This window comes from Trichechus manatus, unplaced genomic scaffold (assembly GCF_000243295.1).
Source record: "Trichechus manatus latirostris isolate Lorelei unplaced genomic scaffold, TriManLat1.0 scaffold00051, whole genome shotgun sequence".
Lineage (NCBI taxonomy): Eukaryota > Metazoa > Chordata > Mammalia > Sirenia > Trichechidae > Trichechus > Trichechus manatus.
Window position 1 is genome coordinate 560,883 of NW_004443987.1, and position 22,620 is coordinate 583,502.

Here is a 22,620-nt window from a genome sequence, read left to right on the forward strand (position 1 = left end):
TCATCTGTATATTCTCATTGGATTCCCTCGGTAGTGCAAATGGTTAATGCGCTCAGTTCCTAACCCAAAGGTTGGTAGTTCGAGTCTACCCAGAGGCACCTCAGAAGAAAGGCCTGGCAATCTACTTCTGAAAACTCAGCCATTGAAAACTCTATGGAGCACAGTTCTACTCTGACACATATGTGGTCACCATGAGTCAGAATTGACTTGACAGCAACTTGTTACTGGTTATGTTCTCATGATCTCCACTGCTACCACGTTGGTCTAAACCACCATAATCCTTTACCTGGATTACTTCAGTAGGCCTTCTAATAGGTCTCCTTGCTTCCACTCTTGCTTCCCCAAAATCTATTCTCAACACCCTGACTCTGTTAAAACATAAGTCAGATCATGCTATCCCTCAGCTCAAATCCCTCCAAAGGTTCTCCATTCCATTCAGAATAAAATCTGAAGTTCTTACCATAGCCTCCAAGGCCCTCCGTGCTCTGACCTCTTGCTACCATTCTGACCTCATCACTTCCTTCCCTCCTTGCTCACTTCCACACCAGTCTCCTTGCTGTTCCTCAGGCATGCCCCTGCCTTAAGGTCTTAGAAGATGCTGTTCTCGCTGCCTGGTATGCTCTTCCTATTCATGCCTTCCCTGCTTTAATTTTTTCCATAGCACTTGTCACCAACTGATGTTATATATATATTTTTTCTTATTTGTTTATTGTCTGGCTTCCTTCACTAGAATGTAAGCGCTACAAGTCTAAGGATTTTTGTCTGTTTTATTTACTGACGTATCCCCAGTGCCTAGAACAGTACCTGGCCCATAGTAGGCCCTCAATAAATATTGTTGAACGAATAAAGTCATTTAATTTATAATCCTATGAGCCAGAAAATGTTTTTGTCCTCTTTTTTCAGATAGGAAAACTGAGGCCCAGAAAGGTTAAGCTACTTTTCCACACCTGCACAGCTATTAAGTTGAGGAGCTATGACTGAGACTTAGATTTATCTGATTTGAGAGCCTGTTAACCACTATACTACACTGCTTTGGAAACCCTGGTGGCATAGTAGTTAAGTGCTACATCTGCTAACCAAAAGGCCGGCAGTTTGAATCCACCAGGTGCTTCTTGGAAACTCTATGGGGGTAGTTCTACCCTGTCTTAGAGGGTTGCTATGAATCAGAATCAACTCGATGGCAACGGGTTTTTACACTGCTTTATCCTTTCTGCTTCTTGGATGCCAAGGTATACTGAGATCCCACCAGGCCCTCAAGGGACAATAGTAGACTCTCTTGGAAGGTGGTTAAGGTTCTGTAAGTAAAGTCCAGTTTGGCTCACGTACAGGAGAGGAAATGCTGTGACCCTGGCCCAAAGTCCCGGTGGGCATCCTGGAGCTGCTTAAGCCTCTCACTAACTGACACCTATGGAAAGAAGAGGTAAGAAGTAAATAGATTCATTCCAGATATTCAGTGTGGGATTTCTAGGTACCTCCAGGTATCTTCATGAACTTCCTCATAGATGGGCTTTTCTCCAATTACAGCTCCTTCCACCATCATCCATCCTTCCCCCCCCACCCCATAACACTCCAAGGGTCAGAGAAGAATATCCTTAATTCTGGCCATAGTCACTCTTCATTTGCTCATGTCCACCCTGAGTGCCCAAATCTAGACAGACCCCTCTCATTGCTTCATTTCAATCACTCCCTACAGCTTAGAAGCTGAGAGTCCTGTTCTCCTGCCCCAAATTCTCTACTATTCTTTTCCCATGTAAGTCCCAGTTCAACACCCCCATTCTTTACTTTGTGCCTACAGAAGCTCCCCCTCCCCCAAGTCTAGTTATGTTGAGGCTCTTCCTCATGGCTTACTCCAGGCTGCTCTCCTACCTGTAGCTGTTTCCACCGGACGTTGATCTGCTCCAGAGCCCGAGAATTCTCCATTGACAAGTGCACGTCAGAAATAGCAAGTTGGTGGGCCAAATCATTCACCAACTTCACTCCATCTTTCATGGGGGAGAATTCTTCTTTGAATAGCTGTATAACCAGAACCCAAGTCACACAGCAGACAGAGAGTGGGAAGGAGGAACCATTAGCCATTCCCTTGAACTCCTCCCTCCTTACCCAGAGGTTTTGCTTCAACGATACAATCTAGGCACTTGCCTATTAATGCAACTGGACCAAGGCATGGGTGGCCACTGTCCTTACCCTCTCCCTCTCCTCCTCTCAGAAAACACCAGGGAAAGAGAAGACAAAAGAAGAGAAAAGATTCCAGCCAAACCAGCCCCTAAATCCAGCAGCACAAACTGAGGGAGGCTTAGTTGTAGAACAGACTGACAATGGAGTCTCAGCAGCAGGAACATTGTCAGGGTCTGGGAAGAGCATCAGGTCTCAAAGTGGACTGTAGCCAGGTAAGAGGGACCTGCATACCTTAATAGCCTGGATGTGTTCTGGGAGCGAATCAATGAAGAGATCCCCAATGGGCTCCCACGTAGCTCGGACTCCCTCAGCCTGGGTCAGAGTAGTACTTAATTCTGCCATTGCCCCTTGGATCTCCAACAACTGCTCCAGAGTGCGCTCAATGTGTCGGTGCTGGTCCACACAGCGCGCTGTCAGCTTCTCCCATAGTTCACTGGCCACTGTTGCCTGCTTCCACACGAAGCGGCTAAGATTCTGAATCCGTTGTCTGGGGGAGGTATCTACAAGCGAAGGCAGGAAGCCAGGTCAGGCCAACCAGGCAGGAGTAGCTCAGGGGCCAGGAAAAGATAAAGATAGCCCTTTATAAAATATGTGTGTGTGTGTATGTGTGTACATGCGTGCGTGCATGCACACACATGGGTGCACACATGTGTTGGTGTATATAACCATTCACACAAATATACATTTTTCCATGGTTGAGTTTTTTGCATATTCAGTTTAATTTCAGATTAGTTTTTAATTAAACTTTTTATTTTGAGATAATCACCGATTCACATGCACTTGTGAGAAATAACAGAGAGATCCCAGGAACCCATTATCTAGTTTCTCTAAATGGTAACATCTTGCAAAACGATCGTACAATATCACGACCAAGGCATTGACATTGGCACAACCTACTGATATTATTCAGTTTCCCAGTTTCACTTGTATTCATTTGTGTGTGTGTATTTAGTTCTATGTAATTTTATCGCATGTGTATGTTCACGTAGCTACCATCACAGTCAAGATACCACATTCAGTTTTATACACTTTTTTCAACTTACTGTATCATGAGGATTTGCCTATATTCTTAAAAAAAAGGCAAGGTAAATAGTAAGTCAAGTATTTTAAGGGGTATAGTGAAGCAAATCATCCAAAGTCATATTCACATGACCTTGGGATGTCATTTTGCATAGTGTCTGTTGCCCACATCAATCCAAAGAAGGGAGACATTTTATGAAGGCTCAGCCAAGAAGAGGTTAGTATAACTTGTCCAACTTTTCCACCTAGTCTTCTAGTTTGTAGGTTTCCTCTTCCTCCCTCAGACCTCCCCTCAGAAGCAGATTCAAAGCCCCAAAGCCCCAGGCTAACTTGAATTGTCCCTGCTCTCTCTTGAGCTTATCCTATCTGAGGCCCATTGCACAGCAAGTTAAACACTAGCCCTCCTGCTGAGGGGCTAGAAGTAAGCTGAGGGTAAACAGTATTGACAAAGGGCTCTGTTAATGAAAAGTCCTTCCAGGCCCTATTCATAGCCTCTCTCTAAACGTTAGGGACCCTTTCTGAGGAAAAGGGCTTGCTAGACCAATACTCAGACCTAGTCACCAGGAACCCTACCCTGCTGCCTTCTTAGAATCTAGACCTAGAGTGGCCTACTCTATGAAGGAAAGGGGCCAGCAGTCATCAGGGTCAATATCAAAGAGCCACAGTCACTTTTCCTTGCGAATGTTATTACCTAACTTTTTAGATTTTAAAAAGGTCTCTTACCCAATCCTTAGGGGACACTGAGCTTCTGTTAAGGGTGATGGAAAAATTCTGCAACAGTTAATGGCGATGGTTGAACAACATGATGAACATATTTAACGTCACTAAATTGTACATGTGAAGATTGTTGAAATGGCAAATGTTTTGTTAACTATATATTGACAAAAAATATTAAAAAATACTCCAGCCAATTTTTTTTAAAATAAAAGGTTTCTTATTTGCTGGTTGATTAGAGAGCATCGATACATGTCTCTCTATGTTGGAGTAAAGCAGCAAGTCTTTTCAAGGACAATATTACTCATTTTATTCACTGAGTCAGTTCAATTCATTTGAGCCTTTTTTTCCTTTTTCATGTATGATTAAAAGGCCACACATGATGCTTTAGGCCACATGCTGGTCACCTCACTCCAGACCCTGTTCCCTTTGCTTTTTCCTGCAGTATGAATCTTGCTCCTCCCAAATTTGGACTCCTAGAAGAAAACTACCCTCCTAGATAACAGCTGAGAAAATGAGCTTGGTGAGGCAGGAAGCTGTTTAGTGGTACATAGATCAAGAAGGGGGAAGAGAGGAAGATACCCACCTTTACTCTCAGAACGAGGCTCCTCTACTTCTTCAAACGGGTGCTGGGACAAGAAGGCCTGAGCTGACTCTAGCACAGAGTAGATATAGGGGCCCCGAGCCTTGACTTCTTCCATAAAGGCCTATGAAGGTTAGCAATATGGTCAACAGGGAAAGGAAGTCATTCAATCACTCTAAATTCCCTCCTGCAGTTGACAATCTTTCTTCTTTTCAGTGCTACTTGATCTCTCTTGGCACTATCATGCATTTTTGGGCTATCCAGAAAAAAAGAGGTGTAGTCCTTCCTATAACCCGTTGCCGTCGAGTCAATCCAACTCAGTGACACCATAGGACAGAGTATAACTGCCTCATAGGGTTTCCAAGGCTGTAAATCTTTACGGAAGCAGACTGCCACATCTTTCTTCCGCAGAGCGGCTGGTAGGTTCAAACTGCTGACCTTTAAGTTAGCAGCTAAGCGCTTAACCACTACCCGGGCTCCTAGTCCTTCCTATAGGCATGGGAATAAATTTCTGACACTGGAAGGATTTGGTATGAAATGGGTCTGTCTATGCCACAGGGGGAGTCCCTGCGCGGCACAAATGGTTAAGCGCTTGACTATTAACCAAAAGGCTGGTGGTTTGAATCCACCCAGAGGCACCTCAGAAGAAAGGCCTGGTGATCTGCTTCTGAAAGATCACAGCCACGAAAACTCTAGGGAGCACCGTTTTACTCTGCAGTACATAGGGTCACCTTGTGTTGGAATTGACTCAACAGCAACTGTTTTTTTGTTGTTGTTGTTCTTGTTGTTGCTGCTGCTGCTGCTGTTGTTGTTCTATGCCACAGGGTAGAGAGAAGTGTGGGGATCTTGGGCTAGGAATCTTGATTCTCTAGAGGACTCAGAAAGTTCCCTGTAAGGAACTTAGAGAAATCAAAACCCCGAAGGGCAGGATTTGTATTAATTTTTTAATTAAACTTTTGTTGAAATATACATAAAGTACACAAATCATTAAGTGTACATCTTGATGAATTTTTATAAAGTGATTCCATCTGTGTAACCGGTACTAAATCAAGAAACAGCACTCTACCAGAATCCCAGAAGGCCCCTCGTGCCTCCTTCTAGTCACTATCCTATCCTTAAACAACAACAACAACAAAAAAAAACCAGTTGGTGCCGAGTTGATTCCAACTCATGGCAATCCTATGTGTGTTAGAGTAGAACTGTACTACACTGGGTTTTCAATGGCTGTGACCTTTCAGAAGCAACCAGGCCTTTCTTCCGAGGTACCGCTGGGTAGGTTTGAACTGCCAACCTTTTGGTTAGTAGTCAAGTGCTTAACCAATTGCACCACCCAGGGACTCCTATCCCACTCTTATCTACCCCCACCCCCCAAAAAAGAAAACCAGTTGCCTTCAAGTAGATTCCAACTAATGGTGACCCCATGTGTGTCAGAGTAGAACTGTGCTCCATAGGGTTTTCAATGGCTGTGACCTTTCAGAAGCAGATCACCAGGCCTTTCTTCCTAAGTGCCTCTGGGTGGACTTGAACTGCCAACCTTTTGGTTAGCAGCTGAGCATGTTAACCATTTGTACCACCCAGGGACTCCTTACCCCCAAAGGTAACCACTATTCTGACTTATAACACCACTGATTACTGTTACCTATTTTTGAACTTTATATAAGTGGAATCTAGCAGTATGTACTTTTTTTGTATATGACTCTTTTTCACCTGGCATACTGTCTATAAGATTCATTCATGTTGTGGCATATAGTTATATTTTCTTGTCATATTGTATTCCATTCTGCATTCATTTAAAAGTATTTATTGCTATTTTCTGATTATAAAGGTAATGTGTGTCACAGAAATCTTAGGAGTTTCATAAAAATATGAAGAAGAATGCGAAAATCAACTCTAATTTCATCACCTAGGGTTAACCATTGTTAACACTTCGATATATTTCCTTCCTGTGTTTTTATGTGTACACACACACACACACACACACACACACACACACACACATACTTTTTAATACAATTGAGATCCACTTGTATATAGTTTTGTATCCTTTTTTTTTGCTTAAAATTATATTATGGTCATTTTCCCTCAGGGTCCTCAATAAAAATCAGGGCAAGATTTTAAGGGAGTCCAAAATTTGATGGGAGGAATAGAGAGGAAAGATTTGACTTATTCTGTGGAGGGATACCCACAAACCGACAGAACTGCATACTTCCTCCTATTACTTTAGGAGTTTAAGCAGAGGCAGGGTGTCTATCTGTCAGGGTGATGAGAAGCGGTCCCCGGCTAGCTAAGAGGTGAAACAACATGGCCTCTGTAATTGGAACCTACCGCATGTGTCTCCTTCTCCTGTTGCACCAGGACCACATCCCCTTGCAGTGGCAGCTGAGCTGACAACTCTTCATCCTTTTGGCTGAGCCAGTCAATAATCTCTTGGAGAGGGAGCTGAAGCTTTCCACTGTGGTCTGAGAAGGCCTCTAGGCGAGCACTGCACACAATGGGTAAGACAAATGATTTTCAATCTTCCTTCTTCTTAAGTGGCAAAACATTTTTTTCCCCCAAACAAATGCTTATGTGGAACTTTAACATTTAACACAAATTAAAGAGAAGCTAGTCTGGTTGGAGTGGGAGGAGGCCAGGTCCCTCCCTCTCACCTACACGCAGAGGTTCTGGAGGCATCTCCACATGGAGCATGGTACTAAAACCAGGGGGTAGGACCATGATGGGGGGTGGTATCCCAAATGTATCTGGATTAAAATGTCACTGTGTGGCCCTCAGTTAATTCAGTTGCATGCCCAGCATCAGGCTGGAAAGGGTAGAAAACTGAGCAGGGGCATTAGGGGATGACAGCTGTCTGGTTTCCCTCTTGCCCTGGCAGGATTCAAGTCACGCCCAACTCCTCATCCCAAGGCTGCTCAGAGCCTGCCCTCAGAGCAGAAAGGATGCTGTTAAGTGGAAAGGGCAAGTCAAGTGGCTGTGTGTCTGCCAACATATGTGTGAGGAGACATAAGAATATAAGCAGCCCAGGGGTCCCAATGGATGATAGCTACATAGGCTAGAGGGTTGAGATATGGAGGGAGAAAAATGTGTACCATATAATGATCTCTGTCTGTCTCCCCCCACAAATGAACCATGAGCTGAGGCCCAAGTAGTAGGAAGTTGGAGGCTGGCCAAGGCTGTATGTAACCATCAAGCCCATTACCCTTAGCTGATAGTAACTATCTTTATTGATTGCCTCCTTACCACCTCGGCCAAGCCCTTTACCTAAATTATTGCTTCAGTGAATTCTCACAGCAACATTATGAAGTGGGCACTACTATTGCCCAGAGAGGTTAAGTAATTTGCTCAAGGTCACACAGTTATGTCACTAGTAGAGCTATGATTTGAACATAGGTTTGTCTGACTCCAGAGCCCGCAATCTTTTAATTTCTCTACACTGCCCCACCGCCACCAGAGCCCAGGAGTTTGAGCTTTGATGACAGGAGGTGGGAAGAAGTAGGGGGGCACAGAAGGGTAGGGAAAAGAGGAGCAACTAATATAGAAACTTCCTTTAGACTCTTACTGAGTTGCCCTTAGTTTAGGGCTGATAACCAATGGATGTGAGTGGAAGGCATAAAAAAATGGGAAGGAAAGCAGATGAGACTTACCAAGATGGAGGACAGTTATGGAAGAATGAGGAGGAGGGAGTAATCATTTCCTTCATTTATACATCAGTACTTTTAAGTTTACAAAGCATTTTCATATCTTATTTGAATCCTCACCACCACACCATGAGGTACTTAAGACATATTATTCCACTCATCCTTTTTTTCTTAAAAAGAAAAGTGGAAGCTAAAATTCAAAGAACTCAAACAAATTATCCAAGGTGACACAGCTACTTAAAACTGGGGCTCAAATCCAAGCCTCCTGACTTCCAACCCAGGATGCTTTCCCCAGTGCCAGAGAAGGAAAGGAAAGAGAAACAGACAGAGAAGTTGGGGAAAGGTTGATGCATAGGCTAAGAGAAGAAAGCAAGTGCAGCAGCAAAAGGAGCCCAACATTGTCCAAGCCAGTTCCCTAAGGTCCCTGTTTCTAGTGGTCAGGCCTTACCGGAGGTTGTGAGACTTCTTTTTTATTTCATTCCAACACAGATTCATGGCTGCCGATTCCAGGGGTCCAGAGGCACCAATAGACCCGTTAAACAGCTTTGGGCTTAGGCAGGGAACCCCAGCACCATCTTGAGGAGGCACAGGGGCAGTGGTAGCAGCTCTAACCTGGACAGAAACACATATCCAAGCACACAGACAGCTGTGATCCCTAGAGTGTGCCACACCCTGGTCTGTGTCAAGCCAAGGGTGGAACAACGATGAACAAGGAGAGAGAGACGGGCTTGTGTGAGAGCTCAGAAATCCTATTCTCTGTGTGTCAGTTCAGAGGGGAAGAGGTGCCAGGTCCTCTCTTGGTAAAGATCAGTCACATATAACTGCTGACTACTTTTATTATTATTACTCTTATAATTGTAAATTCTGTCAGTGAGTATTGCCCAGATGGGATCCTGGGAGTACTTGCTTAGGTAAGCAGCTGCTCAGGATTACCCAGTCACTGGCAATTGATAAGCAATTTCCCTCAAGGTGAGCTGTATGTAGGCTCATACCTCAGGGTGTTACAGTTTACCCAACCTTCTAGAAAAGAAAGCTGAGGGGCTGCCCCATAAAGAGTCAGAGAGGGAGTAGACCAGCCAGAAAGAGCTATCAGTAGTAGATGTCCTACTTCCCAACCGGACCAAGGCCTTGATGCCCCCTCCTCCCTTCCCTACCCGCATTTTCCACCACCAGTCAGGTAGCCTGGAAATAGTCCTAAAGAACACTGCTCATCTTCCACGGACCGAGAAAGGACTAAAGCAGCATTTTGGACCCTAATCTCCAAAGTACTCTGCCCAGAGTCAGCAGCTAAGAGGACAAGCTATGTTGTTGCTGTTAGGTACCATCGACTCAATTCCGACTCATGGCAACCCCATGTGACAGAGTAGAACTGCCCCAAAGGGATTTTTGGCTGTGATCTTTATGGGAGCTGATCACCAGGTCTTTCTCCCATGGAACCTCTGGGTGGATTGAAACCGCCAACCTTTCGGTTAGCCATCAAATGCTTAACCATTTGTGCCACCAGGGCTCCTTGGACCAGTCATGGAGCCTGCCGAAGTCTAGCCTTGGACCCTCAAGCTCATATAGCCCATCACTTGCTCTCCCTGGCACTGGTAGGGCCCTATGGGGCATTGTGGGGTTTTAGTGAATTGTGGTGATGCTAAATAGCCCTTAAGAAATTAGCTACCTACAGCACAGTGCCAGGACTGCCCAGTCAGTGCGCAGTGGGGGGTGGAAGGAAGAGCAGTGTGGATGAGGGAACCACATGCCTGCCCGCCCGCCTGTCTACCTGCTTGCCTTCTCATGGAAAGAAAATGGCCCTGCTAGGGGTTCACACTCCTTTAGTCTCCCCTTTACACCAAACCATACTTCCTTCTTATACAAGACTCTCCAGGCAATTCAGGAAGCCAACTGTTCCATGAAAACCACAGCTCTCAGCCACAAATAGAAAGGGAAGTGAGGATGTGACAGCAACCAAGCTCGGGGCCTGTGCATGCATGCCTGCCTGCCGGGGCAGCCTAGCCAGCTTCCCTTCACCATCTGGGGCAAAGCTCTGAACTCAGGTGCTCGCTCGGGGGCGGGGAGCGGCGGGGGGTGGGCACGAGCTGACCCTACCTGTGCTGCCTGGGAGCTCCATTGCAGGATTGGGCAGCTCCATGATTATCCTGCAATCCAAATCCTCTTGCCCAGCCCAATGCCTGGTGAGCCGCAGGCAGAGCCCTGCCAGGCTCTGAGCAAGCCAGCACAGTAAGCGCAGGCAGAGCTGAGCAAGGCCAGGAGGCGGGAGCTGTCACCCTGTTTGTTTACTGACCCCCCAGGAATCTAAAGGGGGCGGCTATGTCAGGGTTTGGCCCGTGAATCAGAGCTTTGTCCCTGGGGAATTCCAGCTCTCTCCCAACTGGGCCCGCCACACCGGGGCCAGGATGACCCTCCCAGGCTGGCAAGGATGACAGGAGTGGGACTGGACATTCCATGGTGCTGAGGAGGGGCATGCAGCGGGTAGCTTCTGTTGATTTCTTTTCCCTTTCCATGGAAGCCACAAAGGACTCACTCTGCCTCCAGGCCCAGCCCTCCCCTGAGATGGAGGAAAGGGTCAGACCATTTGGGTGACAATCTTTGATAAGCAATTTTCCCAAGGTCTGGCTAGAGGATGGGCTTGAGAAATATACCTAGGGAAGTGTCAGGTAAGCCCTCAGCTCCTAGCTGAAAAGTTGACAGTTCAAACCCACCTAGAGGCACCTCGGAAGACAGGCCTGGAGATCTATTTCCGAAAGGTCATAGCCATTGAAAACTCTATGAAACAGTAGTTCTACTCTGCGTACATGGGGTCACCATGAGTCAGAATTGACTTGATAGCAACTAACAACAACAACAAGCATCCTCAGAGGCAGTGAGGAATGCGTGTGGCAAACCTGGGAGCAGACCCATGGGATGGCAGGATTGGGAAGCTGGAGCAGCAGAAGCCATCTGAATTTGATTATCCTCAGATGAGTGCAGGGGCCAGAAGATTCATCAGGGTCCACTGTGGGAAAATGAGGTGCTGCTTTGCTCTGCCTTTGGGAGGCAAAGAGGAGAGGAGAGCCATATCCTCTCAACCTCTTGCTGCACTCTGAAGCCAGAGGGGGACGGGTGGTCTATGGGCCTCCCCTTGGACCTCTACAGAGGAGAGAGATGGGAAAATGGAACCCTGAAGCTCCATGCAAGGATCCAGTGCCAGGGAGGCTCCTGTGCCCTGCCTGCGCTGTCTTGGGCAGGGTGGCAGAGGCATTCCCATAAGTCACTGGCCTGAGGGGCAGGGCACCTCCTGGAAGTAGCCACTCTTCTCCTTCTGTAACAGACTTGCCTGGGCAAAGGTTAACATTCCAGAGCTGGGCCCCCACCCCTCAGCACTGAGGGAAAACACTTCATTTTTACCAAAAAGGGTTCTGTTCCCATCTTCATTTATCTCCCACAGAGCCTTCTGGGTTTTCCACAGTTCTACATTGTTTCCATGCTGAGGCCCACCTACAGGAATAGTTGGAACAGCTGCCTGACCCTTTCTGAGGGTCTGAGATGGAGCCAACTGTGGTGGATGGGGGATGGTAGGGGATGGCAGGCCAAGAGAGGGGAGTGGCTCTAGCTCAGGGCTGCAGCTTCACTTAGGCTGGGATAATTGGGCTCAAGCCATTCTTGTAGAGTCCTCTGGACTGGGAATGCCCCAGAGTTAGACACAGCCCCTTTGTGATCGAGCCACAACCAAGCTGTCCTGGTTCTGGTTAGCCTTTCATTCCTTCCAGCCTTCTTCTTAGTTTTCTGACTCCCATCTAGCTTCCATACTATTCTCCACCACCCTGTTCTTTCTCTTGTCTTTCCCCCTTAAACTCACAAGTCCCACCTAGCAGAGCCAGATGATGTTGTTGTTAGGGGCCGTCAAGCAATTTCTACTCAGTGACTCCATGTGACAGAGTAAAACTGCTCCACAGGGTTTTCTAGACTGTAATCTTTTTTTTTGTTGCTGTTGTTGTACTTTTAGATGAAGGTTTACAGAACTAGCTTCTCATTAAACAATTAGTACGAATACTGTTTTGTGACATTGGTTACCAACCCCATGACATGTCAACACTCTCCCCTTCTTGACCTTGGGTTCCCTATTACCATCTTGCCTGTCCCCTCGTGCCTTCTAGTCCTTGCCCCTGGACTAGTGTGCCCCTTCAGTTTCATTTTGTTTTATGGGTCTAGGATGTAATCTTGATGGGAGCACATTGCCAGATCTTTCTCCTGATGAGCCATTGGGTGGGTTCAAACCACCAACCTTTAGGTTGGCAGCCAAGCGCTTAACCATTGCACCAGCAGGGTTGCAAATAATGAATAGTAATCGTTTTCTTTTCCTTTCCCTATAAATTGGCTTTTACAGCCAAGATGTTTGCTTCTCACTCCCTACTCCCCACAGGGCCATCTACCCATCTCTTGAACCTTTGAGACAAAGTCAGGGCAATGGGGAAGGAAGAGAAACTGAATAGTGGCAGAGAGGAGGAGCTGGACCTTACCATTCTCAAACACAAAATGAAGCCCTTAGGAACCCATGCCTAGGTGGTGAAGCTTCGTGGGGGGCAGTGAGTAGGCAAACCTTTTGGAGGGCCCAGGTTTCTCAATCCCTTGATGTTACAAAAGTCCCAATGTGGAGAAGAGGTGGGTACACTGGAGGACTCTGGAGTTGACCCTGGCTTTGAGAATATGTAAGAGGCAATAATTTCTTTCTAGTTGGATGTGGGAAAACAGCTCAGGGGACCTTACCTCTGACTCTCATGGCTCTTGAGACTTTGACTTTCCCTCGTTATTTTCCTTAACACTGGCTCACCAGCACGCACATCCTCCATCCCCACTGCCTTTCTCCCTCCTTTCCTCCTCCCTGTATATTTAGTTGCCGCCTGCAGCCCCAGCAGTGACTCAGCACTGTAGTCCCATCTGTGAGGCACTTAGGAGACACATTACTTTCTCACACTCCCATGGTCTCTGGACCCCAAAGTATTGTAGGGTAACTCAAAATATGCTATGCTTCTCTCTTCTCCAGTCAACTTTCCTGTGAACTTTCTTCATTGTCAGGAAAGGGGGTTGCCCTCTCGAGATTACTGCTTCTCACACATCCTCTAACACCCTCCCCTTCCCACCCACCCTAGCAACATACTCAGGCACACCACCTCCACCACCGCCACCACCACAATCACTCCACATCCTAGGGGAGAAGAGTGAGAAGAAAGGCAGGTATGAAGCTCAGGGAATGCTTACTGAGGCTGAGCCAGGAGCTGTGAGTGAGACTAGGGACTTGAGAGGAAGAGCCAATGGAAGGAAAGCGATACATGCAGAATGTGAGGTAAGCCACAGAGAAGGCAAGGGAAGGTCCTTCCCTGTCCTAGGTCTTGCCCTGAAGGATCACCTTCTTATGGCACCTCCCCAGATTTGTACACCTTGGGAAGATAACATGGAACCAGCCCCCCTCAGCCATAGTGGGCCCTTTGGATTGCCCAGCCCAATAGCTGTCTTTTCAACATTCCCTCCCCCATAGAAGGCCTCAAGAATGATAAGACATGGGCCAGAAGGAATCCTCATGCTATCCAAATGGATTCATGTATACAAAGAGTATCACTGAGCCTCAGAAACATGGACTCCTATAAGAGCCCACACAGATACTTTCTCCACATGTATGTCTTTTGCTATAGGTCTCTTACCTGAGGCTGGGGGCAGGCGCTTCTGAGGCTGCTTCTGTGATGAAATTGGTCAGCTGCCCGCCACTCATGACATCGTGGGAGGGTATAAGGGCATCCCTGCATGACCATAGGTTGCATCAGAACCAAGGCTCATGGGGGGTGAGGATGGGCAGTGTACCCACTGTTGGGCATAAGCACCTGGAAGAGTAACAAGGAGAGATTTAGAATTGAGACCTAGAAAAGGTCTATGAGCCCAGCACTTTGCCAGAGGAGCTTTGACTAGTTATATAAATAAGTAGGCAAAGCTTACTGACCTACTCAATAGTTTTTTCTCGGCCTACCATGTACCATTGTTGTTTCTTGTTAGGTGCCGTTGAGTCAATTTGTGACTCATAGCAACCCAATTTGACAGAGTAGAACTGCCCCAGGTTTTCTAGGCTATAATCTTTACAGGAGCAGATCACCAGGTCTTTTCTCCTGCAGAGGCATCGGGTTAGCAGCTGAGCACTTAACAATCCAATTGTTAAGTCACCATGGCTTCTTATGCACCACAAAGGACTTTATTTAATTACTTATTAAGGGAGTATCTATTGTTTACCTACTGTGCTTTGTGCTAGAGACAAATGATGATAAATAAAACCTCATCCTTGCTGCCTGAAATCTCACAACCTGGCAAGAAGGGGGGAAGAGGAGCAGTCACGTAAGCTGATAATTATGATAAAATGCTTATGTGGCAAATGCTACAACTGAGGTTTGGCCAGAAGGCTAGGGAAACACAGAGTGGTGAACAATTAACTCTATTTGAGATTGTGCAAAGGTTTCAAAGAGATTGTATTTGAGCTGAGTCTTGAAGGATGAGTAGATGTCTGCATATGCAGAGAAGAGGAGAAGGGCATTCCAGGAAAAAGGACTCACCCCACCCACCGTGCAAAGGCAAATGTCACAGAAAGGCATAGCATATTCAGAGAACAGTGAGTTCAGTATGGCTAGAGTTTAGGAGACACAGAGATGAAAAAGACACGGTGTCTGCTCCTGAGAAGTTGACAGCCTCATATAGAGAGAACAGACACAGAAAAAATAAAGCGTATCTTGCATTAATAGTAGAAGTATTTATAGGACGGATCAAAGGGATAAATGAGGGAAAGGTAGTTCTACCTGGAAATGCCAGGAAAGGTTTCCCTAGTGGAAATATGCTTGAGGCGAGTCATGAAAAAGAAATTCGATTGTTAACTAGGCAGAGAGGACAAAAAAAAAAGAAACATTCCAAATGGCATGAAAATAAAATGTATGGTGTATTCAGCACAACCAGAGTATAAGGTGGGTGCCTTGTGAGGAGCAGCAGGAGATAAGGCTGAAAGATGAGACTGTGGCCAGATTATGCCATGCCTTGAATGCCAAGCAGAAGATTCTAGGCTTTATCTTGTAGACAATGGGGAGGCATTGAAGATTTTAAGCAGAGGAGTGACTTGATGAGCTTTACATTTTAGAAGGAGCCCTCTGGCTTCCATGTGAAGTGATTCTCTCAGGGGAAGAATCTATTAAGAAGTTGTTATAATAGCCAGGCAGTTGCAGTGAGGATGGAGTAAAGAGCACGGATTTGAAATACAGTGAAGAGCTAAAATGTATTGGGCTTGGTGATCGATTGGATGTGAAGGATGAGGGAGGTGAAGAAGTTCAAAGTTTCCTAACTGGGGAACCTGGGTGGATAACGTTGCCAACAGAATGGTAGGGAAGAAGGAGCAAATTTGGTGTGGTGGGGGGTGAGGGCAGTGTTGCATAATAAGCTATTCTTGAGACATGTTTAGCTTTAGATGTCAGGAGCTAAGTTTAGAAAAGGAAAGATAGTGAAACCAATTGCCAGTTTAGTAAATGTACACAAGTGTGATGAGAATGGGTGGCAAAGTGATGTTTGCAAATGATAACGGTGATATCTTTTAGTGCTAGGCAAAGACATGCAAACCCTGATCCAATAGGCGGTAACTGAGCATCTTTGATTCCTGATGCTGATGATTAGATAGCAGCCATTTTTAGACTCTATTCCAGTGGTTCTCAACATTTTAGGCATAAGGGCCCCGTCTTAAGATTAAAAAAAATTCTCACCTCACCCACTCAGACCCGTAATAGTAGCTGTACTTTTAGTATCTAGAGATTGAGAAAAATATTCATACATTTAAAGATCTGTGGACTCCTTGCCTTAAGCACCCTTCCTTCCTCCTCAGGGGTCCATGGTCCAAAGACTGGTGACTATTACAGATCATCAGGGCTCAAGAGTTTATCGTCTGAAGGACACTTTGTTGTAGTCAAAGCCCCTAGAGATTACATAGCTTCTTATCCTCAAAGAGATTCCCAAGAATGGTTGAAAAGATGATTCCTCACTGATCAGATACCAACATAAAAGAATAAGTCACTCAGATAAAAAATGAAGTATTGATATGAACATCACTACAGGGGATCAATCAAGTATTGATAAAGGCTACAAAAAGCTTGCCTGAGTGAATTTATGTTAATGATGGAAGAACAACTCAGAAAAGGAGGGTGGGAATGGTTGCACAACCTGAAGAATGTAATCAATGTCACCTCAATTGTACGTGTCGAAATGGTTGAATTGGTATATGTTTTGCTGTGTATATTCTCAACAACAACAAAATAAATTTTTTAAAGGCTTGCTTGCAGACCTCTTTTTACATTCATTTTTACTTTTGCTGATTACACAAGTAATACATGTTCTTTATAGAAAAATTGGAAAATACAAACAATCATAAAGATAAAAAGAAAAATTATCTGTAATGCCACCACCCAAAAGTAACCATTACTACCAGGTGTGAAGCCTTACAGTAGTTCTTCTGTGAAAAATATATACATTTACTTTTTAAATAAAATTGTCATCATATGATATATACCATTTTGTAGTCTGCTGTTTTCACTTGCCATTATATCATGATCATTTTAGAATGTCATTAAATTTTCCTTTAAAACATGATTTCTAATGACTGCATGAGTGGTAGAGAGTATAGTGGTTGAAGGCATGCGCTCCAGGGCCAGACAGACCTAGAGTCAAATCCACACTATTCAACCTATTGGCAGTGTGGCCTGGGACAAGTTAACTTCTCTGAGCCTCAGTGTCCTCATCTGCTAAATGGGGATAACAACGATACCACCCTCATTGCATTGTGCTAATGATTAAAGTTAATGATGTATTTAAATAACTTAGCCCAGTGTCTGGCAATAGTACACAGCACAATAAATGTTAACTATAATCATTGTTGTATAGCATTCCATTGACTGAGTATATGATAATTTATTTTACCAATTAGACCTTTGTTTACAGCTCTTCTGTTTTATAAATCACACTGCAGTGAACATCCTTGTGCATATTTGTGATTCTTGCCTTAGGATAATTTCCTAGAAAAGGGGGTTCCTAGATCAAGGGGTATGAACTAATTTCAGGCTTGTGACACATATTTCTAAATTGCTCTAGAAAAAGGTTACACCAATTTATACCCCACCACCAGTGTATGAGAGTGCCAGTTTCCTAGCACACTTGCCAACATTGAATAGTCTTATTTTAAAATTATCTTTGCCAATTTTATAAGTGAAACTGGCATCTTGAGGATTATTTTGCATTTCCTTAATTACTAGGGATGCTTAATCTTTTTTCCACATTTTTAGTGGCCATTTGTATTTCTTCTTCCGTGAACTATCTTTTTTCCTCTTTTGAGATTCACTTCTCTACAGATTAACCTCTTTCTTCTTGTTCCTCTAGTGACCTGATGCCTGATGGATGCTTCACAAAACACAAATAAAATAAACCCAGGAGTCAAAAAAAATCAGACCTTCTAACCCCAACGCCGGCAGAAAAGGAATAAGCTCTTTCTGGTCCTGCTATTTTCAGACTTTGCCGCTGACTCTGACCTCAAGTCACTTCACCTCTCTAGGACTTAGTTTGCTAATCTGGAAAGCGTTAAGACTCAACTAGATTATGTTTAAGGGTTGCTAAGCATCAAAATGCTATCATTTTCTGTGTAGCATGCTTTTGTAGCTACCACTTTACTTAATCTTCAGTGCAACCTTGTAAGGCTGTCCCAGCAAGAATTATGATCCTACACAAAAAAAGATCAGATTTATTGGTCTGACAGAAACTGGAGGAACCCCCGAGACTATGGCCTCCGGGCACCCTGCTAACTCAGAACTGAAGCCACTCCCGAAGCCCACCTCTCAGTCAAAGACTAGACAGGCCTGTAAAATAATAACACACGTGAGGAACGTGCTTCTTAGTTCAATCAAGTATACGAGACCAAATGGGCAACACCTGCCCAAAAGCAAAGATGAGAAGGCAGGACAAGGATAGGAGACCAAATGGGCAACACCTGCCCAAAAGCAAAGACGAGAAGGCAGGACGGGGCAGGAAAACTAGATGAATGGACACAGGGAACCCAGGGTGGAAAAGAGGAGAGTGCTGACACTTTGCAGGGGTTGCAACCAATGTCACAAAACAATTTGTGTATACATTTTTGAATGAGAAACTAATTTGCGCTGTAAACTTTCACCTAAAGCATAATAAAATTTAAAGAAGAATTATGATCCCATTTTACAGATGAAGATACTGAGAAACAACTGAAGGTAGGCCTCCTGATTCCTTGGCCAGTGCTCTTTGTTCTGCATATTGATTATTCTGTCTCTCTATTTATCTCCATCCTGCCTCAAAACACCACCTGCACATACGGATTGTCTTCCTATCCTGCCTTTTAATTTTGCAGAGGCTGTAAGGAATTGAAGATGAATTAGACTTGATCCCCAATCAGTGAAGTGTTAAGAAATAAGACAGATGAACAAACAAACAAAAGTATTAATTTAAGGGAGAAAGTGATTCATACTCTATGTGAAACACACACATCATGCTAGGAGTGATCACAGAGGAGGAAGTGTTCACTTCTGGTTGGAGGAATTTAACATGTACTCATGGAAGAGATGCTTTCGAGCTGAGTGAGAAAGGAGATTCGGACACATGAAGTAGCATGGAGGATGCCTGTGCTCTCCTCTAGGAATTCTGCTAGATACCAAACCTGTGTCTTTTTGCCACTGGGAATACTTTTTTCCTGGTCCTCAAAGCTATACCCAGGCCCTCCAGGAGGAGTTAGAAGGAAGACATCTTTTCTCTTGGGCAGAGATAAAAGGTTTAGAAACACGGGAGAAATACCAGGATTCCAGCATCAAAGCAAGATTGTTGGCTCATGGAGGACAAGGTTCAAGCCTGATATTTATTTATATCCCACATATTTTTAAAACAGTACTAGGCACAGGGCAGGTACTCGGTGAATGTTTCCTGATTTGACTTGTAGGTAAAGAAAGAAAGGTCTTGGATATACAGATTTACTTGCATTTGTGTGAAATGATGTATGCACAATGTTAGCATTTGAAGCAATGCTTGAAAATGCAAAAAAAAAAAAAGCAAACAATCTAAACGTCCATTAGTAGGGGGTTGGTTAAATAAATAATGGTGGGTCAATACAATGGAATTCTATACAGCTGTAAAAAAATAATAAGGACCTCTTTATGTACCAATGTGGAGCAATCTCTTAAGATATATTTTAAGTAAAGAAAATAACAATTAAAAAAAACTCAAGGTGTTTAGTCTACATTTCTGTTTTCAAAAAAGAAAAAAATGGGCTTACATACACAACAAAATATTTTTGGAAGTATACAAAACTTGTTAACATTGGCTGCCTTTGGAGAAGGGAACCAATTGGCTAATAGAGAAGAGTGGGAGAATTCTCTCTAGTTCTTTGGGATTTTTTCCCATTTTCCCCTTTTTATAAAATGAGAATATAATTTACTTACAAAAATGCAAAAAATATACATGTAAGATATATTGAGTTATTATAAAGTGAACCCTCATATAATCACCATCCAGGTTGAGAAAGAGAATTATTACCCACACCTCCAAAAGCCCCATGTTGTCAAATAAGAGATATACTTTTTACCGAAGATAATTTTGTACCTTTTGAATTTTGAACCATGTGAATATATTACCTATTAAAAAACAGTTATTTCTCCCCTCCCTCCTCATTTTCTACCAAAATGCCATGGAGGTCTTTAAGAGTGATGATTGAACATGATGAATGTAGTATCACTAAACTGTACATGTGAAGATCGCTGGGGCAGCTTTTCCATAGCCAAATTGATAATAGCAGTTAAAACTGACTGTATTCCAGGTTTTCTATATATTAGCTAAGTGCTTTACTCATTAACTCCCTTAGGCCTCACAATGACCTTAGGTAGTAGTTTCTATTCTCATCTTTATTGTACAGATGAGAAACCAGAGGCATAGAGACATTAAGTAACTTGTTCAGTCATACTATTAATGTGTGTCAAGGAGCTGGGATTTGTACCCAGGCAATCCTGTCCCAGAATACATGTTCTTCACCATTACGCTACCCTGCCTCTGTAAATTCTAGAACCCAGGCTGTGAGGCATTGTAGTTATTGATCCCTAGCAAGTGGAGGTTTTTGGCTTGGGCCACCAGGCAAAGATACAAGTAGTTAGGAATGGACAGGAGGCAAACCCTGCGGAGGACTTAAATGATCTTTCTAGGGCATCCGAGAGGCAAAATTCCAGTCAGTTCTCCTAGTTTGAGTTCAGAGCGTCCTCAGTGCCTTGTTGCAGTTAGTCACCTCTGAGTCGATTCCAATTCGCGGCGACCCCATGTGTGCAGAGTAGAACTACACCGCAGGGTTTTCAAGGCTGTGACCTTTCGGAAGCAGATCACCAGGCCTGTCTGCCAAGGCACCTCTGGGTGGGTTCGAACCACCAACCTTTTGGCTAGTAGTCAAGCGCTTAACTGTTTGCCCCACCCAGGAGTTCCCCGCAGAGCTTAGAGCTCAATAAACTTTTTTCCAGTTTAACTATTTTTATTTATTTAATTTTTTATTGTGCTTTAGGTGAAAGTTTACAGAACAAATTAGTTTCCCATTCGATAGCTTATACATAAAGTGTTCCATGACATTGGTTCCATCCCCCAAAATGTGTCAGCACTCTCCCCATTTCTGCCCTGCGTTCGTTTCCTTTCGTTCGATAAATACTTTTTGAATGAATGAATAGGCTCTTCCTACCTAAAAACTGGCAAAGTCTAGGAACCTATCCTACAGAAATACTCACAGAAGCGGACAAGAATTTTCACTGCAGCATTGTTTGCAATAGCAAAAATCTGCAATCGATTCAAATGTCCATCAATAGGGGACAGTTAAGTAGACTATGTCAGAAAGGCAACACAGCCTGGTCATTAACAACACAGGCTCTGAGCCAGGACGCTTGGGTTTGCATCCTGGCTCTGCCACTTATCAGCACAGATATGGATAAGATCTCTAACCTTGCTGTGCATCAGTCCCTGCATCTGTAAAACAGGGATAACAAAAAGAAAGACCTACTCAGTAGCATTATCAGGAGGAGTTAAGGAATAGTTTCTGGCATTTAGTAACTATTCAAATGTTATCCATGATTGTGGACACTCACACAACGGATTACTACTATGTAGCTGTTTAACAGAATGAGGTAGATCTGTATGCACTGATTTGAACAAATGTCAAAGATATGTATCTTAGGTAAAAGAAAACAAATGTCAGAATAGTATGTCTAGTAGAATCTCAATTTTGTGAAAAACATTTTTAAAAATCTACATGTGCTTATGCACAGAAGGAAAGCCTGGAAGGGTACACACTAAACTGTTTGTCACCATTACTTCTGGGGAATTGTATGAAAGAGGATCCTCCTTTTTACTTCATACACTTTTGTTTGGGATTTCCTTTCTTTCTTTTTTCCGGTCTTTGTGTGTGTGGTGTATGTTTGTGTGTACGGTAAGTATATCTGTAACAAAACATTTGCCATTTCAGCAACCTTCACATATACAGCTCAGTGACATTAATTGTATTCATCAGGTTGTTCAACCATCACCCTTATCCGTTCCCAAATTATACCATTGTCCTTAACAGAAGCTCAGTGTCCCCTGAGCACTGAGTCCTCCTATATCAGATTTTTTTTTTAACAAGACTTGTGATTCTTATGGGGGAAAGTCAAGAAATAGGGAAGTTTTCTAATTAGTCCAAAGGACTGATGGACCACATCTACTACGGCCTCCACCAGACTGAGTCCAGTACAACTACCCAGCTACTACCACTGACTGCTCTGATAGGGATCACAACAGAGGGTCCCGGACAGAGCTGGAGAAAAATGTAGAACAAAATTCTAACTCACAAAAAAAGACCAGACTTATTGGTCAGACACAAACTGGAGAAACCCCGAGAGTATGGCCCCCAGACACTTTTTTAACTCAGTACTGAAGTCACTCCTGAGATTTAGCCTTCATCCAAAGATTAGACAGGCCCATAAGACAAAATGAGACTAAATGGGCACACCAGCCCAGGGGCAAAGATGAGAAGGCAGGAGGGGATAGGAAAGCTGGTAATGGTGAACCCAAGGTCGAGAAGGGAGAGTGTTAACAGGTTGTGGTGTTGGTAACCAATGTCACAAAACAATATGTGTACTGTTTATTGAGAAGCTGGTTTGTTCTGTAAACCTTCATCTAAAGTACAATTTTAAAAAATTAACTGATTTTAAAAAAAAAGAGTACTGCCACTACTGCCACGAATCAAAAAAAAAACAAAAAATAACTAACGCTGGAGAGGCTGCGGGGAGATCGGAACTCTTATGCACTGCTAGTGGGAAGGCAAAATGATACAACCATTTTGGAAAATGATATGGCGCTTCCTTAGAAAGCTAGAAATAGAAATACCATACGATCCAGCAATCCCACTCCTAGGAATATATCCTAGAGAAA

General features: G+C 44.0%; 1 protein-coding gene across 2 annotated transcripts in view; it reads right to left on the reverse strand.

The window, feature by feature from the left end:
* DRP2 (dystrophin related protein 2) overlaps positions 1-22,620 on the reverse strand; it is a 50,260-nt gene that overhangs the window by 22,856 nt on the left and 4,784 nt on the right. Inside the window, exons 1-7 of one of the 2 annotated variants that reach the window (XM_004377530.1) lie at positions 13,812-13,928; positions 8,576-8,739; positions 6,818-6,974; positions 4,496-4,616; positions 2,407-2,675; positions 1,867-2,013; positions 1,327-1,405 (exon numbers count right to left, since the gene is read on the reverse strand). In XM_004377530.1, coding sequence (XP_004377587.1) covers positions 1,327-1,405; positions 1,867-2,013; positions 2,407-2,675; positions 4,496-4,616; positions 6,818-6,974; positions 8,576-8,739; positions 13,812-13,928 — 1,054 coding nt within the window. Of the gene's footprint in view, positions 1-1,326; positions 1,406-1,866; positions 2,014-2,406; positions 2,676-4,495; positions 4,617-6,817; positions 6,975-8,575; positions 8,740-13,811; positions 13,929-22,620 lie in introns of those variants that run through there. The other variant, XM_004377531.1, reaches the window with a different exon arrangement.